The sequence below is a fragment of the Mixophyes fleayi genome, chromosome 4 (genome assembly GCF_038048845.1).
Source record: "Mixophyes fleayi isolate aMixFle1 chromosome 4, aMixFle1.hap1, whole genome shotgun sequence".
Classification (NCBI taxonomy): domain Eukaryota; kingdom Metazoa; phylum Chordata; class Amphibia; order Anura; family Limnodynastidae; genus Mixophyes; species Mixophyes fleayi.
In genome coordinates, this window is record NC_134405.1 from 127,438,489 (window position 1) to 127,457,928 (window position 19,440).

At 38.9% G+C, this 19,440-nt stretch overlaps 1 protein-coding gene across 1 annotated transcript in view; it reads right to left on the reverse strand.

Moving 5' to 3' along the window:
- Window positions 1-5,288: 5,288 nt before the first annotated feature.
- LOC142152001 (uncharacterized) overlaps window positions 5,289-19,440 on the reverse strand; it is a 29,166-nt gene continuing 15,014 nt past the window's right edge. The window contains exons 6-14 of the mRNA XM_075208177.1: window positions 19,070-19,197; window positions 17,300-17,358; window positions 15,796-15,932; window positions 15,557-15,681; window positions 13,209-13,264; window positions 11,726-11,880; window positions 8,120-8,229; window positions 7,330-7,446; window positions 5,289-6,043 (exon numbers count right to left, since the gene is read on the reverse strand). Of these exons, the coding sequence (XP_075064278.1) occupies window positions 6,038-6,043; window positions 7,330-7,446; window positions 8,120-8,229; window positions 11,726-11,880; window positions 13,209-13,264; window positions 15,557-15,681; window positions 15,796-15,932; window positions 17,300-17,358; window positions 19,070-19,197 (893 nt within the window). The 3' untranslated portion in view covers window positions 5,289-6,037. The remainder of the gene's footprint in view (window positions 6,044-7,329; window positions 7,447-8,119; window positions 8,230-11,725; window positions 11,881-13,208; window positions 13,265-15,556; window positions 15,682-15,795; window positions 15,933-17,299; window positions 17,359-19,069; window positions 19,198-19,440) is intronic.

The window sequence follows — 19,440 nt, forward strand, 5'->3', positions numbered from 1 at the left end:
CTTCACCTTTGTAGCAGAGTTTTGCCTAAGAACACAGGCATTAATAAAGAATGGTAGCAATACACCCTCCAAGAGTAACTTTTCCCTACCATCCAAGAACAGTTTGAGGATGAACAGTGCCTTTTCCAGCATAATGGAGCACTTTACCATAAGGCAAAAGTGATAACCAAGTGGCTCGGGGGTCAAAACATCAAAATTTTGGGTCCATGGCCAAGAAACTCCCCAGACCTTAATCCCATTGAGAACATGGGGTCAATCCTTAAGAGGCGGGTGCACAAACAAAAACCCACAAATTCTGAAAAACTCCAAGCATTGATTAGGCAAGAATGGGCGGCCATCAGTCAGTATGTGGCCCAGAAGTTGATTGACAGCATACCAGGGCGAATTGCAGTGGTCTTCAAAAAGAAGGGTCAACACTGCAACTACTGACTCTGCATAAACCTTATGTAATTGTCAATAAAAGCCTTTGACACTTAAGAAATGCTTGTAATTGTACTTCAGTATACCATAACAACATCTGACAAAAAGCTCTAAAAACACTGAAGGAGCAAACTTTGTGAAAACCAATACTTGTGTCATTCTCAAAATATTTGGCCATGACTGTATATCCATTAAAAGTGTCCAAAGTGGAGCTGGCATGTGGTACACTCGGTAATCCTTCAGGTTAGCTGTTCTTTTTTAAAAAATTCTAACAAGTAAGAAAATGTCTATTTAAACAAGCTTGTTAAATCTAGTTACTACACCATGACCGCTCTCTTTTGTTTATAAACAATATACACTATATGGACAAAAGTATTTGGATGCTTGACCATTACACCAACAGGGACTGTAATGACATTGTAATCAATACATATACTTTAATATGGAGTTGTTCCCCCTTTTACAGCGATAACAGCTTCCACTCTTCTTGGAAGGCTTTCCACAAGATGTTGGAGGGCTTCTTTGGGAATTTGTGACCATTCTTTCTGTAGAGCATTTATGAAGTCTGTTGCTACAAAGTTGAAAGCAAAACGTTGTCCAAAATTACTTTATATGCTGAAATATTAAGATTGCCCTTCACTGGAGATAAGGGGCCTCACTCAAACCTTGAAAAACAGGCCCATACCATTATCCCTCCTCCACCAAACTTCACAGTTGGCATAATGCAGTGTGACAGGTAACGTTCTCCCGTCATCCGCCAAACCCAGACTTGCCCATCTGACTGCCAGAGAAACTTGATTTGTCACTCCACAGAACATGTTTCCACTGCTCCACAGTCCAGTATTAGTGTGCTTTACACCACCCCATCTGATGCTTGGCATTGGTCTCAGTGACGTGAGGGTTGCATGCAGCTGCTCGGCCATGGAAACCCATCCCATTAAGCGCCACCGCACAGTTTTTTGTGCTCACATTAAGTGTAAGTTAGACTTTTACATACCATGTGCCTTTGCAGTTGTTGACTCCACTCTGTGATTTTACACGGTCTTCCACTTTGTGCCCGAGTTGCTGTTGTTCCTAAAGACTTCCACTTTCTATTAATATCACTTACAGTTAACTGTGGGATATCCAGCAGGGAACAGTCTTATTGCAAAGGTGGCATCCTATCACGGTACCACGCTTGCAGTCACTGAGCTCTTCAGAACGACCCATTTTCTATCACAAATGTTTGCAAGTGGAGACTGCATGGCTGGGTGCTTGATTTTATAAACCTCTGGCAATAGGTCTGATTGAAACATCTCAACTCAATTAAGATGTGTGGTCAAATACTTTTGTCCATGTAGTGTATGTAGGTTTCTTTAGGAGTCATAATTTGTGTGTCATCCAGGCTGCTGGTTGAGAGCCCCTATAGTTCATGCATGTGTACATATAGTAAGGAGTTGAGAAGCATTTACATGTTAACATTTTCGACTTTATATTGTATTGCAAATTTAAGACAATGGTTGCAATCAAAAGTTTTATTTGTACAATTTTACAGCTGTCTCTATGTTTTGCCTGACTGGTATAGAATCTTCTGGAAAACTGCAACCAGGGTCCACAATGTGAGTCTGAAAACTTATGAAATTGTTGAAATTATTAAAAAGATATAATATTCTGACCCCCAAACATGTTACGCTAAAGCAAACCTGTACATCAGAAAGGACAAGGAGTGGGGTAGTGGTGTATAACATAATCCACTCAAGCTTGCAAACAGTCATAGAAATGCATGGAGGCAGTTAGAAGGCAGGTTAACACCTAGCCAGATAGACAAGGAATAGTATTACGGCGCTCCCCAGGAACAGCATACAAGAGACTAAGGGCTAGATTTACTAAGCTGCGTGTTTGAAAAAGTGGGGATGTTGCCTATAGCAACCAATCAGATTCTAGATGTCATTTTGTAGAATGTACTAAATAAATGACGTGAGTCTGTCATTGAACGATACTAACTAGAGCCTTTCATCAATGAGGGTAATCTCAACCGCATGTCTACACACAGCTGAGGTTATTGTGCACAGATAGCCATTTCTGTAGGCCCAAGGTGAGACTAGAAGGCCGGTTTATGTTCATTGGACAAGTGCCTTCAACTCAGCAAAGCTTTCCCCAACAATTCATATGTAACAGTCCCAGCTGGAGAGATGGCAAAAAGGCAGATTCATGGACCACTAGATTACATCACTACCTTCAATACTGAAACTGTTGGCTTGTGGTTTGTACAGCCTGCAGTCCCAGCACACCAGAATGATACTGATCCATTGGTGATAATAACAAAATGCAGGCAGGTCAGATACCAAAGTTGGCTGCAGTATCTGCTCGTGATGCTAATAAGTTTACCTTAATATGAAGTGTGAATACACAATAATGACATTAAAAATGTTCCAGTGTTTTGTTTTTTAATTTTTAACAGAGGAACAGGTAAACTATCACCTCCCCAGATTATCCTTGGGCTGCTGGGGAAAACTTTGTTACTAGAAGAACAACTCTATATGGAGAAAATAGTTTGCGCCCCACACATTGTTTACAGGTGTATGATATCAAGCATATAGCTATGCAATCTCCATAGTCAAACAGTGACAGTAGAATGGGTTGTAGGGAGAAGATCAGTGACTTCCACTGTGACACAGTCATAGGATGGAACCTTTCCAACAAGTCTGCTCATCACGTTTCTGCCCAGCCAGAGCCAGTTAACTAAGTGCTGTCATTGTGAAATTGAAAAATTTAGGACCCACCACAGTTCAACCATGAAGAGGTAGACCACAAAAACTCACAGGACAGCCAAGTGCTGAAGAGCTTAGCACGTAAACATGTAGAACAGAATCACAAACTGCCTCTGAAAGCAATGTCGGCCCAACTGTTCATCAGGAGCTTCATGCACAACGCCATCTGACTCCGAAGCAGTGACGAATCATGCTTCACTGTCTGACACATTAACCTGGATTTGACAGATGCCGGTAGGAGGAGTAATAACGGCCTCGGCCCCTTAGTACTATTGTAGGGAACTGTTTATGCTACAAACATTGACATTCTATTGAATTGTTTGCTTCCAACTTTGTGGAAACAGGCTGGAGAAAGGCTAACTCCTGAGGTCCATCAATGATGGTCCCATTTTTTGCCATGTATCATACGTCATAGGACCATTACGAACAGGCAGCTGTGAACATGTTATTAAAGTGGGTATAATCTATGCCAATGGTGAATGACTCAGCTGCCAGTGTAAGACATGCTGGGGAATTCCCAGGATCACTGAATCAGGGGACCCATTTCACTGGCAAGATCAAGAGACACTTTTTAAATTACTGGACATAAAGCAGCAATTCTTTATTGTTAACAGTATTGGACACAAACTAGACAACCAAGACCCAGTCTGGGCAACAATGTTAAATGCTCAACAGTCTGCCTACAAAGATTTGAGTGAAAGCATAAGGTGATCTGGGTCCACATACAGTAGATGACGCAAAACCCTCCCAAGTCTCCTGAACCCAATAGAGGAAAACTGCTTCTTTGAGATAGGGTAACACTATAGATGAGAAGTAACACCAGTAACTCAGGAAGGGCCAATGGGTATGTATTGTTCCTGTACACTCATCTACCAACTGATAAACACGCCATATTCCTATACCAATTTGAAAACTGGATTCCCCCTAGGGAGTCTTAGTGAGTGTCGCTGTAAGAAACTGCTTCACATCCTATCGCCAAATTGATGATTTTCAGTCATTGGGTAGTCCGATCACTGCCATCTCTGGCGGAGGTGAAGCAGGAATTGCTTACTACATTGTTCTTTGATGTTAAAAAGGGAATTCGATTTTATAGGAAATGGAGATTTTTTTTTTTTTTTTCTTAAATCTCTCCACTCAGATGCAAAATTAAATTTTAAAAAGGTTTGCGAATACAACTTTGTTGCAACAGCGCTCATTGGAATAATTGGAAGGGATATTTGCCTCTACATTTGGCGACATGAGCTGGGATTTAGGGTAGAGTAAATATATGTAATATGATCTCCCACAGGAGCCCCTCCGCCGTATTGGCCCTCTGCCACCCCCTTCCTTCCCGCCACCCCCTTCCTTCCCCCCACCCCCTTCCTTCCCCCCCCCCCCCACCACCACCACCACACACATACTTGGATAGAGGAAACCTCTGGGCTATATGTAATTAGGACTTATTTATGCAACTTCTCTCAGGGGGTCTCAAAAATACTCAATGTCTGTTTGTTTATTCTATCTATCTGCTTACTTGTCCGTTAATTAACATTGTACATTAACTCATATGTATCCACAGACATATCCATACATATCTCTTCCGCATTGCCTACCAGCCTTCCACCTAACCCTCTCTCCATGCTCACTCCTCACTTCACTCCTCCTCCTCCTCAGTAGAGGGGAGCGCTTGCTCCCCTCCTCCGACATCCTCTGTGCCTGCCGTCTGTCTACCCTCCCTATAGGATGCAAGCTCGTATGAGCAGGGACCTCCTCCCTCCTGTCTCCCTCCCTTCTCTTCTGCTCCAACCTCCATACATTTGCCTTGCCTGGAGCCTTTGAAGTCTTGGTACTACTCGTTTATTGTATTGTACTGTTATTCCCTGTACTGTTCATTGTTTGTATTGTGTACGGCGCTGCGGAAACCTTGTGGCGCCTTATAAATAAACAATAAAACAAATAAAAAAAGATTTCATAAAAAAAAAAAAAAAATTGCCATCAGATATAAAGTTTAAACAAAGTGTACTTTGAAATAAAGACCATAAAATTATTTATTTTATTCACCAATCACCATTTACTTGATTAAAATAAAAAATTCCATCTCTGGTGATAAGAAAATCCATTCATATACCACAACCTACAATTTATAAATCCCACAAGTTTATTACAGTCAGAAGTTTAGTTTAGTCAGATGTGAACAAATTGTTAAATGCTTTCATGATCAGAATACATCCCTACAAGATGAGCGTAAAGGATAGACACAAGCCATGTACATCTACAAAAATGTACTGCCACTCATCTCCTGGGCAGCAGCTCATTATTATGTCATACGCAGCGTGGCAGTGTAAAACAAGTCATAGATTGCTCAGCCTATACATTTGTTTTATTTTATTAAACTCCTACTTAAAACTTTTCGGCATGAGACAGTGGACAAACTCTCTGTAAAAATAACATTCCTTCTGTTCAGAACCAGTTACTGGACAGCTTAAAATGTAAAGTTGTCAAGGATGTAGTGTGAAGAAAACCTATAATACAGTGAAGAATCTTCTCCAGTACATTGCGAGTAATTATAACATCCTCAGCACTGAAATAGCAAAAGCTAGGATTTCAAGCAATCTGTGGGAGCTGTGTCATGTGGAAGCAGCATCAGAACATTTCTTCCCAGGCCTGCTGCCATCACAAGAGAAAGCCCATATAGAAGGAAACGCGCTTAAAATATGTGAGTCGCCATCCATAAACCACATTCACCACATGTACAGCAAGTACAGAGCCAGCCGAGTCTGCCTGGTAAGAGTACCACCACTCCAAATCACTGTTCGCTCCAGCAAGTTTCACAGCTGCTTTATCGCCATCTGTGCTCCAGTAAAAATCCATTTCACCAGAAGTCAACATTATGGCTGTTGGAGAATGGGGAAAAAAAAAATTCACCACACTTGTTAGAACAAATGTCCAATGCAGCAAGTGCCTTAAGTATCTGGTTTCATCCTAGACCCAGTGTACTAACACTCCAATTAAAGAGATTAGGTTAAGAAAAGGGAGTATAAGAAGTGTAAAATATTGTATATGTAAAAAGGGATGTTTACCCTGTTAATGGTGTAACATAATAGGCAACTCGAATTTTTGCCAAGAGATAGGGGCACCAAAATTAAAAAAACTACCTTAGATTTATTTAAAATATTCAGACGGAAGCCAGAAAGATAAAAATATTTAGTAAAAGTCGGACAAAAGTAAATTAAAGCCAATTAAAGTTGCAAAAACTTTACACAATTTCCTTCACACGCATCACATTTAAGGAAGTGAAAGCAATTTTTGATTGAGCGTTACATTTTTACCAAGTGAAAAGCGATTAGCAGAGTTGTGTGCTCCTAACGATGGCATTTTGTCTTTGTGCTGATATTAAATCAGTAAGCATAACTGATAGAAGGAAGCATGGGAAAACAGGCTAAGACTTGACACTTCAATACACTGCTGCATGTAGTCAATGTAGATAATGCATTATCTAGGTATGTCCATGTTATTGTCTCTTTAAAAGCATCATAAGCATTCTCACTCAAAACAATTCCTAACAGACTTCTGTTTTCTTAAATTTTAAAGATATTCCATATAGGCAATTGAAAATGTGTCTGCATTGTTAAACGGATTATTCAGGAAGGCAGAAAGTCTTTACAATATGTGAGTGATTAAGATGCTGCAAACAGTTCATTAGTTTTCAGACACACAGGGGTATATTTGCTAAACTGTGGGTTTGAAAAACTGGAGATGTTGCCTATAGCAACCAGATTCTAGCTGTCATTTTGTAGAAAGTACTAAATAAATGACAGCTAGAATCTGATTGGTTGCTATAGGCAACATCTCCCCCTTTTCAAACCCACAGTTTAGTAAATATACCCCTTAGTAGTAAAATGTAGTTTTATATTGCAAACACTAAAATCTGTGTCTTGCTAGATTACATTTTAAATCAATATATAGTGTGCAGAGGTTTTGTTGGACCCTACCAAAGGTCTAGGACCAGAGTCAAGAACAGCACACATACCATTTTTTCCTTACTTGCTATAAACCCCATTGAATCAACATGGTGGGATCTCTACAAATGTGGTGATATTTATGGTAATGCTAGGCACAAAAATAATCTGTGGTGTAACTAGGATCTAAATTATTTGCCTTCATCTGAAACAATTCTCACCTGCTCTATGGATGCTCTAAACGCCCGGTTATCCATCTCAAAATGGTGACTTTGTTGATCAGGCTGCTGCGGTATAGTGGCTTTGTTCCTGTGGCCAAGCATTCTAGTTTTATAGCACTGCAAGAAGACATAAAACAATTAATCGGGCATCACTTCACCAGGCCAGTCACCCTATTTGATATTCATCTGCAAGCACAAAATAGCAAGATATAATTTTCCTTTTCCAATGGGGATTCCTAGCAAGAGTCTTATTTCCTTAAAATTAAGTAAATTATTACATAGTGCACTCATCAGTAAAGGTCAATGCTAAAACTATGTTCTGTAGAAAAAAATAAAAAGGATATTCTTTTGGATGTAAATAGAGATTGAGGGGATTTTGTGCAACCATCACTTTCTTAAATTAAAAGCTAAGATTTGTCTTAAAACTTTTGCCTCATCTGATAAGTTATGTGATTGTGATCTCTACAAGTAAACCTACAAGTATTATCATGGAAACTTGAGAAAAAATACAGACAAAGCCCCCTTTTGCCCCCCTAGAGGTTCCATGTCACTTTTATAGGAGGTGTGATAATTCTCCCACAATGCAATAGCTTGGAGGTGGGGCTAGTGACTAAGGCAACAAGGATTCTGGACAAACAGTAAGTTTTAAATAAAAACATTATTTATAGGAAAAATTTACATGCTTTTAATCCAAGCTTCCAAATGCATTAATCTTAGGGGCATTGCCTAGAACACAGTTTTCATCGAGTCATTAACAGTTTTTATGTAGTAAAAGTAAAAAACAAAATACCATATAAATCAGGGTGGGGAAGATCAGGATGGTGAGCCCACACATCACTATAATAGCCACACCAAAGCCAGGGAAACCAACATAGTCATCATATGGTCCAGGACTGGAATCTAAAAATCAGGCCACAAAGAATATACGACTGTAGGAACTTAATATAAACAGTGTGATCTCAATTTTAGTGTAAAAATAATGGATTTAAGAGAATCACCACAAATAAATGCTTTGTAAGTATTTAGTTTTACATTTCAGGTAATAGGTAGTTTTCTGTATTCTACAACATTCAGGTATCATGATTACATTTACCACAGCTAATCAGACCAAGGGCTAATATACTATTCAATGTAGTAATGTTCAAGAACCACTTTCAAACCAGTGTCTCCAGTAATAATTCTATGTCATCATAAAAACATGATTTCACTATCTAGAAGGGATGTATCACTTCTACCTGAAAAGTAGGGTGCCAGAATAAGATAATCTGTATAGAGCATACTTTCCTACTCTCCCTGGGATCTCCCTCAGGGAGTGTTTTAAAAGTGGGTGTAGAGTTTTAAGCGTTTGTAAAAATAAATGTTTATGGAACATTTGCTGATGAAGAGTGGGACAGATGCCAGTTTGCATAACCTATCTTGCATGAAGTCAATTTTTACATGCCCAGAAATTGAGCGTACACATACGCATCGTGCAGATTTGTGATTCCATCAATGACACCAGCCTGTGCCCGGTGAGATGGGACAGAGGCGCTTTAATGTTGGCAGAGGCGTGTAAATGCAATTGCGAATGGATGCAGATCGGCAAAGATTTATATATGCCTTGAAAAGCCATATTTTTTTCAGGTTGTCAGTGGCAGATGTACATAGCAGTTGATTACCACAATTTCTTGCACTAGTGAACCTCTTAATTATATCACTGAAATTGATTGGTAATTTCTTCATCACTGGGGCATATATCCTGCTTGTGTGCAAGTGTAAACATTTTCTCTCTTTAACACAGCAGAAACAACTCTCCTTGTCTAAGTTTTTTTTTTTAAGTTTTATTGATGCCTAGTAGCAAATTTGTTTGATGCACATAAAACAAATTGATAGGACCTGCGACATGTATGGTGTACAGTGGAAGCATAGCTGCATGGATCTTAAGATGTGTATGGTTCAGCATAGACTAAACTAAACTATGCAAGAGGTGCTGTGGACTATAGTACTCCTTGAGTAAACTGACTTGAATTTCCATCAAGATTTTTGGCGTAAAAGAAAAAACATTTTAAAAAAAATAAAAATTAAAAAATGGGGCATGAGTTGTTTTGTGTTCGCTATGTAGAAAGTGGTAATAGGGTAACCTAGGGAGATTAAGAGGGTGGTAGAGAAATATTATAAGCTTGTCTGAAGAGGTGGATTTTCAGAAAACGCTTGAAAGGTTTGAAAACTAGAGGAAAGTTATAGCCAATGCAGAAGGTCACACTTACTCTGATTCAAGTGGTATGGTATTTGTGTGGAGCTCAGGTTAATTACCTTTCTAAATCAAGTAAGTACTTGCAAAATAACTTGCCTATACTCCAGGTTATCCTGAGAGGTGCCAATCAATCACACAGATGACAACTGACTTACTGAACTGCCATTCTAAGCCAGACCGCATGGCTTCCAAAGCCCCTTCCATCTGGAGTAGCAGCAGAGCAACATTCTACAGAAAATACTCCTCACCCTCCAGCAGACACTCCCCATCAGCAAAAGACTAGCAGGGGCCCAGGAGTAGTAGTTAAACCAAAATACGAGAGTTGACAGGCCTCCTCCACTGGAATGCAACTGACCGACAAGCACTAGATCGCTTCAACTGGTGATCCTGCATTATAGACAAGTGCTTTCTCTGGGCAAGCCTCTTCAGGGACAGAAACTGGAAAACCCTTGAATACTTAAAAACCACTGATTTCACCATTCCTGCTTTAGGCAGTTTACAGAGCAGGGATAGGCTGACAAGCAATCTGCAAGTAAATGTGTAGAACCACAAATCCCAGGATCACCTTGTAGCTGGACATGTCCTCGCTCTGTTTATACAAGTTAGAGTGACTTCTAATAACCTTGCATGATAAAGGTTTATATCAGGCCTGTCCAACCTGCGGCCCTCCAGATGTTGTGAAACTACAAGTCCCAGCATGCCCTTCCAGCTATCAACAGGTTGTCTACTGGCAAAGCATGCTGGGGCTTGTAGTTTCACAACACCTGGAGGGCCGCAGGTTGGACAGGCCTGGTTTATATTTTTAAATGGTAAAGGCAATTCCAAAAGTATGAAATCAGTGGTAAAGGATTAGTTGCTTCTTTACAAAATAGTCACATGAGCTTCATCTGTGGCGCTAGATTTCAATAACATTGAACTAGGAAGCCTGAATTTTCCACCAAGTTGGATATCTTTGGGTTGCCATTGGAAGGCATGCAGTATCACAACCATCTGATATGACTCAGGATAAAGTCATTAAAAAAAACAAAAAAACCTCAATGCTGTATATCACAGACTCCTTTGATCCTTATGTCAGCAGGCCTGATTATCCAACACGTTAATGTGGTCTTGCATAATTTTATTCATATTAATGATTTACCAACTCCTGCAAGTTGGTAACTATAGCAGTCCTTTCCTCTTCTGTTCTCTCCACTCTGCTGAAGCTTTCCTTCAGTAACTGGACATACATTTGAGATTGTAGATTTGTTAGTCCTCAAGTGTTTCAGCTTTTGTTCCAATTAGAGTCTCCAAAAATGTTCTTGTATGATGTTATGCACTAATTTTACCACTTCTACTTTCCATTACTTTTGCCTTCTTTATCCTTCCTTTATTAAAGCAGTGTGGCACGAAGAGCACAGCATTGTTTTAATATACAGTCATCTGTAACTATCACACAAATTTATAAACAAAAAATTAACTTATATATGAGAAAAATGTTTTTATTGGATTTACAATGTGTGCAATTGCAATAAATGCATGTACTATTAAATATAAAATGAAGCTTGGTTATGAAGCTAACTTGTTATATTTGAGTTATCACACTGCAGTATCACAGCAGATATCAGGCTATGCACAATAAATTTGGCATCTTGTAAGTTTAGCCAGATGAAGATTCAAGTCTGTGTCTCATCTGTCAACCGCATTAACAAATCAGTGATGCTGGAAGTGATCTGGCTGCTCGGACAAGTTGGTGGCCAAATTGGAAAATATTTGGCTATTCTATCCCTTCAAGCAGCCAAATTGGACCAGATCAGACAGTGTTCCAAGATTATGAGGAGATCTGGAAGCATTTAGTTTTCTATATATTGTGCTGAATTTGGTTTTAAATTGAGTAGAGATTAGTGTTGCATGTTGTGGTTCTATAAACTAATTGACATTGGGTTATTAGTTCTGGTTTAAGCAGCTCAATATACCAATTGTATTAACAGCACAAACATGTTTTTGGCACAAATAGTGGTTTAGAAAGTAAATGTCCCCTACTTTAAGTTACAGGAATTTTTGAACGGCATTTTGAGTGTACGAGACCATTTAAAATCTGACAAAAATTCCCCAAACATACCAAATTGTTTTTGTTGAGGGAAAGTGAAAATTAATTTTAGAGAACTAAAGCAAAACCTAAATTACCTCCAATAGTTATAGATTTAGAATCCACTTTATAAGGCGAGGATCCCAAACGGCCATCAGATCCAAGAGTGTTGAGTAACAATCGCAAGATTTCCCCACTGCCAGGAGCTGGTATCTTATACAACAGGTTCCCTATGCACACTAGTGAGCCACTCCTAAACAAAAAAATAGTGGTTTAAATAGACTGTATATTATAATGTAAATACATTTAAGCTGTTCATATTGCATGAAGGTATTTTCCAGTATAGCCAAGTGCCTGTTGCAATGTTACTTTAATATAGCAAGAAATCAGTTTATAATTACAAAGTTGCTTCCATTTACAGTGCTCCTAAAATAACTCCATCTTCCACATTACTTTACACCAAGCAACCCCTTCCCTTCCACCCTAGAACACATCTCTTTCAAGGCCTCTTGCGCAAGTCTTCCATTGAGCTACCATACTCCATATGTTCTCTAGGATGCATCTTTTGGAGAAGTCTGAATATTTTCACAAACCCCGTTTAAAAATTATCCAAGCGTTATCCTTTAGCAAGCACCATGTTAATTACATTATAGGGTGCCATTAGACACTCAGGTGAAGCCACATTTACTGTTCCTGAAATTTTAAAAAAAAAAACGCAAGCATTGGCACATAGGTGCCCTTTTTTTGGTTTTAAGAAAGTCTTACATGGAGATTTTGTTGGCCGATTGATTTCAGGCCAACTTTGTATCAAAGCATGTGCAAGGCTTCACAGACCACATAGAAGGCCGAGAAGGATTGAGAGACATAACAGATTTGACTAGTAATTATTGTATGCTGTGGGGAGTGACGGGGACCCCATCAGCCAACTGCAATAACTGAGTCCCATGGGCAGCATTGTTTCTTCACAGCACTGGCACCATGGTTTTTATTTCAACCAGGCCCCCATCTGTGTGTGTATGTTCTGCCTATGTTTGTAGCCACTGGATCCCCACTAATAATGGTAGGGTAATCAGCCATTGCCAAAAAGGGACCCTATTATGCATGTGTGGGAGAGAATTTAGACTGTAAGCTCCAATTGTACAAGGGCAGATTGGAATTCTTAAATATTCCCTGCACAGCGCTACATAATAGGATGGCGCTATATAAATAACTGGTAATAGGTTTGGGTTCTTAAGACAGACCAATAAACTGTCAGATCAGACTGTTTGGCCACCCATGTGTTTGACAAATTCAATACTAGATCAAAGACCATGTGGTCAACTTTAGTGTTAAATTGCCACCTCTTGCTTCCTTTTTTTGCACCAAACATAGTAAAATTATCGTAAATCAGTACCACTGGTACTCAATTTGGTTGCATCAAAATATGAATTCCAGAAGAAAATATTTTATTTTTTACATTTTTGGAATAATTTATTTCAGCAGAAATACAAAGCATGTCCTGGGATATTATAGTATTGCTGGAAAGACAATTTTATTTAAACATTTCATAAATTAATCTATGATAAAAAGTTGAAAACTCACTTGAATTCCCGGATTATCACCTGGAGGGGATTACTATCATGCAGCACGGCCTGAACCTAAAAGAGACTACAATGTAGACTTGCATTTTTTTTACATCATGGGCTTGTTCCTGAAACTTGCACCTGCTACAAAAATGTGGGGAGCAGGGGGCATCTGCCCCTCAGGCTGGTCCCAGAATGGGCTGCCCTTGGGCTGGGTCATCTGCATTTTTTCTCCCCTTTAAATAGGCTGTCGAGTTAAGTCTTGCCCCCAGGCTAAAATGTGTCAGCCCTCCCCCTGATGGGGAGACTATGCAGTTACGACTACAGTTAAACATGCACATAAATGAAAGTTTTCTGGCAACACTTCTTCCTAGCCAAGCTTTTTATCCCGAGCCATCCTAAAGGCAAAGTGACATTAACTACCATTTGTACATTAGACACTCCAGCTAGCAGGTCCAAACTGCGTGTATTCATTTTGTGTAAAAACAGGTGTTCATGGGAGAGTGAGGGCGATTGGAAATTTTACACTTTGCTCAGAGGTGTGAACAATAAGCAGTATGAGTGCAAACTGAGTAGTTCAGACCCACAGACCTATAACAAGTCCCAGGTCTCTCCTCCAATAATCATTTCCTGTGGTACCACCCGCTCTTCCCAAGGATTCCGATTAGGTATAGAAAGCATCTCCTGCTGAAACAGTTGCGACCCCATCAATGTACTCATTGGATAATTAAAACTTTTTTTTATTTATTTTTTTTGGGACCCAACCCCTGGCATCACAAGTACAATTGAAGTTCTGACTGCTGTGATATACAGTATGAAACCAGAGGTTATCAAAGGAAACGTCATAGGATAACTTTCACTGTGGTAACACAAACTGATCAGGAATTTAAATTACCCAATGAGTGCATCAGTGGAGGGGCAGCTGTATTAACAGGAGATTATTCACATGCCTCCTCATGGCAAACTCAGTGAAGGTAGGTGATGCTACAGGTAACAAGAGGAGGAGACACCTGGGACTTGTCACAAATCTGCAAGTTCAACTTGTACTGCTGCTGCCTAGAAGAGTTTAATTTTGAGAGTTTAACTAGTAAAGATGGATCATTTCAAACAGAGCTACAGTACAAGCAGTGTTTATAGGCAAGCAAACATTTAGTCTTTTCATTTCTCGCCTATGTTTTCTAGGATGCATCTTTTGGAGAATAATGGGCTCATGTTATGTGACATTTATAGCTCCACATAGAATATAATCCTTTTGAGTGAGTATTTGATACATTGAGAGGCAATGCTTACTTGACCTGTTATTTGCCCAAGCACTGTATGTGCCCCACTGCAAAGTTATCTGCCTGCTAGTCTCTTATGGGAAATTATGGATCTCAAAGAAGTTTCACCATTTATACAGGTCACAGAAAGATAGGCAAGGTAACTACCAATATCATTTATATTTTTCAGTGGGGTATATTACCTAGAACAAGAGGACTTCACTAAAAAGGTTCAAGGGGGTTTGAAGGAAAAATGAGTTAACCGAAAGAGTAGTAGTTGAGTGATGCCAATACTGGAGGAGAATTTGACCATGCTTGGGATAGCCCTAAATTATTCTAAATTTGAAAGGGAATAAACACCAAACAGGGTCTAAGGTTTTAAGGCATAAAAATAAGCAAACTGAAGTCATGTGGTTCTTCCCTACATTAACATTCTATGTTTTCAAAAATTCTATATCTCATTTAGGAGTAAAATACATTGTTCTCATTACCAGGTGTGTTTGGCCTTCACTTAATTTTACTGAAGCTTGTACATGTATTCTGTAAAAGATGGAGCAGTGTATAACCAATGCTAGATGTAAAAATGACCACACTGCCTGACTATTACCCAAATCAAAACTGATCAGTTCAATTTTATCAGACATGTTGGGAAATTAAGTCAGAAGACTCAACAGCAGGATCATATGCATGTTACAGGCATAAGTTGGATGTGCTTAATAGTGTAATAACCTTCCATAGCACCTATAGTAACAGAAAGCACTCCAGTCTAATAAAGACATTAAGGAGGGTATTCAATTGACGGCGGGATCGCCAAAAGTCCTGCGCTCTAAAGATATTTCCGTTAATACGGTAATATCTCGCTGGATTTCAGCTCGCGGCTCCCTGAGCTGCGAGCTGAAATCCAGCGAGTAAATTACCGTATTAACGGTATTTACGCGCATGATTACCGTATTAATGGTAATATTTTTCGAGCGCGGGATTTTCGGCGATCCCACCGTCAATTGAATACCCCCCTAAAGATCTATAGCCCTTTGTTTATAATGACCAAAGGAAATAAGCAAGAGAGGTTTAACAGTACATCGCACACAAAGGAAGTACACAAACTCACCACAGTTGATAGATCTTTGCTAAGTTTCTGGAATTCAGATGAGGACTTATCCAGTAAGTTTAACATAAATTGTTCGTTTATTACATGAAACTGAATGGTGTGAATTTGCAACTCACTGTGAACACCTAAAAAAGAGAGAACTCAAACATAATCTATATAGGCAATAAGGTAGTTTAGGGAACAATGATTATCACATTGAAAATCAAATAAAGGAGATGTTTTACAGTCACAATACTGACCATCCACAGTGATTGAGCTGAAGTCCACAGATCTGTTGACAAGGGGCAGCAGGGTTGACAGCAGAGACTGCACATTTGTGTAGACAGGGGAGTTCAGATACAGATTACCGCGGACTTCTAGGTCACCATAAACATCTCTGGGAACAACACTGTAAGGTCAAGCTGTGTAATTAAACTAAGGGGCATATTTACTGAACTGGAGTTTTTTAAGAGTTGAGATGTTACCTATAGCAACCAGATTTTATTATTTGGTACATTCTGCAAAACCACAGCTAGAATCCAATTGGCTGCTATAGGCAACATATCCACTATTTCAAATCCGCAGTTTAGTAAATATACCCCTAAGACATCAAAGGTTTAAATTAAAAGTTAAAATCAAGGTTAGATCATCTGTGGATCACAATCTGTTAAGCTGGGTAGACACTACTGAAAATTACTGGAGATGCAATTTCTGTAACGATTTTGCAAACTACTGAAAATTCCGATGAGTATGCAGATGTGTACACACCTACACAATTTACTCAGATCTATGCGCTTCATCTGCCAAAAAGATCGCAACTCCGCACACTATATAAAGATCCACCTACACTGCTGGTTGCGAGTGCATACACGCTTCCACATTTGCCAGACATGGTTCCATCATTGATAATGATTTTTAGCCAGTTTTTAAAATCAAACAATTCAATGTGCTTTGGTACGATAAAACATGCTCATGGGAGCGATGTCGGACCTAACAGTTGTTTATCATGTGATTGGCACGATAATTGGTTGATAAACCTGTAGTGTGTACCCAGCTTTACACTACAAATACCAGCTAGATCTGCCAATAAAAGTTAAGCCACAGCTCATCAATTCTGCATATCCAATAAGAATTCACATGAGGTTCTCAAAAAAAAAAATGGTGTAAATTGGATGTGTAATTACTGATATGTGGCTCATAGACAGGGACTTTCTAAACGTGCCCTGAGACCAACACTCCCTGCATATCAAGTTTACTTCTCATTAGTTGAAAAAAGTAGTAAAAACAGCTGTCTATTCCTACTAATCCTATTAATTTGGTTGCATCATAATTGTGTTCTAAGAAAATTAAAGTTGCAGATTTTCATGATAAAATACAGAATCATCCTGTAAAAGCCAAGATATTTCCTAGGTGTCCAATAGCAAAATAGTGCCAAAGATCAATACTTCCTTGAACCCATGATGCTACAAATTTACATTATGTTGGACAGTCAGTCTTACAACCACAGGTGGATTAAACGGTTTGCCTTTGATAAAAATGCAGGCATATCTGCAAAGTTAGCAAAAAGATGGCTGTTTTGAAACCTGACTTAAAGAGAAAGGAAATACATTTTTATTTACAAATAATGTCTGGTTTCAACAATACCACTGCTTCGTAAGATTTGTCTTAAGCAGTTCTACAATACAACTAAACCTTCATTACACAAATATGTGCACAGTGTCTTAAACAAAACTGGTCATGTGCAGGCCATTAGCAGTTTCTTACCGAATTTGTGAAAAAGAAACTTTTGTTATTGGAAAGGATAAATTAACCGCTTGAAACACCTATGAAGGACACAAAATAAAGAAAATTATCAATCATATTTTATTTTGACTTTATAACAACTAAACATTTCTATAAACAATGTTGTGTCAAATCTGCAGTGGGTAAGCACTCATCACCATCTGTCCAACAATTCTGTTGATCGTTCCTCCAACAGCGACGTCTCTGAGCGTATATAATTAAATATGTCTTCTCTTATGTCTCCCACGTGCTATGTTGCCTAAATGTAAAGCTCATCGAAATGGTGTTCTTTTCTTAGTGAAATAAACATTTTTCCATGCTCTATATGTCATCTATGTGTTCCTGTATGCAAGTGTATACAACATGAATTGTTAATGTGAAAATACATATTCAAGTCATTTACTCATGTGACTTGTCCATTTCTTCCATTCTGTATTATCTAACTGTATTTAATTTTCTTGTGCTACAGAAAAGTCTGATTCTCTCTTCTCCCTCCAGTTCAGTGTTTGTAGTATGCTTGCCAAGGCAACAAAGCACAAGCTTTTCATTTATTTGAAAGGGTAACATTTTCAAATAAGGCACAAACAAGTTTACAGTTTTGAACGGAGTTGCGGAACATACAGTATAAACAAAGCTGAACAATGGAATGAATGGCGATAATGGCATTTCCTGTTTCTGGATGTATGTTTGCGGGTATATGTGGCTGAGGTTCAGCCCTTTATGTAAATTAATTTAGCATATTGTTGCTGGGACAGCATATATCTGTACAGTGTGTACAGCATACTTGCCAACTCTCCAGGAATGTCCGGGAGACTCCCGCATTTTGCGTGAGTCTCCCGGACTCCCGGGAAAGTGTATCAATCCCCCACGTCTGGCATAATTCTGTCCACTTCCTAGCGAAGTGGGCAGAATTAGTTAAAAAATGCCGCCCCTACTGTCAAATGACGCGATTTGCGTCATTACATCATGGGGGCGGGGCCAAAATGGTGCGAATTTTGGAGCCCCGACCCCATCACGCCTACCTCCCATGGCAGGCTCCCGGAGCATCTCTTCAAGAAGTTGGTAAGTATGGTGTACAGAGTCACAATCTTTTGAACAGATTGCTATGGCAGACGAAAATCACAGTTCAGACTGTAAAATGTGTAAATAGGCATGCTGATGAATAGGCATGCTGATCGGGACTTTGTCGTTGGTAAAATAGTTCATGATATCTCATTGAGAGAAAGTTACTGTAGTGTGTACCTAGCTTAAGACACAGGTATTAAGCACAAATGCCAGATTAAAACAAAATATGCTTACTTAACCTTTAAATCAATGATTCATTTCCTCGAGTGGGTTTTCTACCTCTAAATGGTTTGTAATTAAGTACTAGGTATGATTATATTGTATTTCTGTTAAATTACAACAAAAAGCACATTTGTGCATGCTTTATAAATGCCCAAGACATGCACCAAACCAGGTATCTGCACAGATAATCAAAGAAAAATTGTCCGTACGGACGCCATGGCTAGTGTGGTTAGCGGCCTGATATCAAGACAAGTCTACCCAATTAGTTTCAGATTACATGATTCTTTTTAAGTTTATTACATTTTAATAAAATAAAGATCTTTCTCATCAATCTCTGGAGTTAAAATGGGGCTACTTGTTTCAAATGTTTTCTGTACACACCAATCCAGTAATTTCCATGCATACCACCAGTATATAAACTAGCCAATAAAACGGACAATGTAAGTTACAACAAGCATATCATACCTGCTTTTGTAGATTCTCCAGGAAACTTAGCTTTTCTTGGTCACTTTGGACAACTGCAATAAATCCAACACGCAGAACCAGAAGAGAGATAGGTAAAGTCTCTAACTCTAAGTTCTTCTGTGTATAGCCTGTGGAAAAATGCAAAAAGATACTATACAATGTTACCAGCCTACTATGATTATTGCTACAGAATGTTATCATAAGACAATTTAGTTTACATAGTAATGTATTTAAAGAAAGGGAGTTGCTGTCGCACTAAATCATTGGAAGCTTTTACCAGATATTTTTCCCGTAAATGGATGCATCCATAATCTATTAATACGGGGTGCTACCTCAAACTATTGGTAAATGTAATTAGAAAGAGGAAGAAC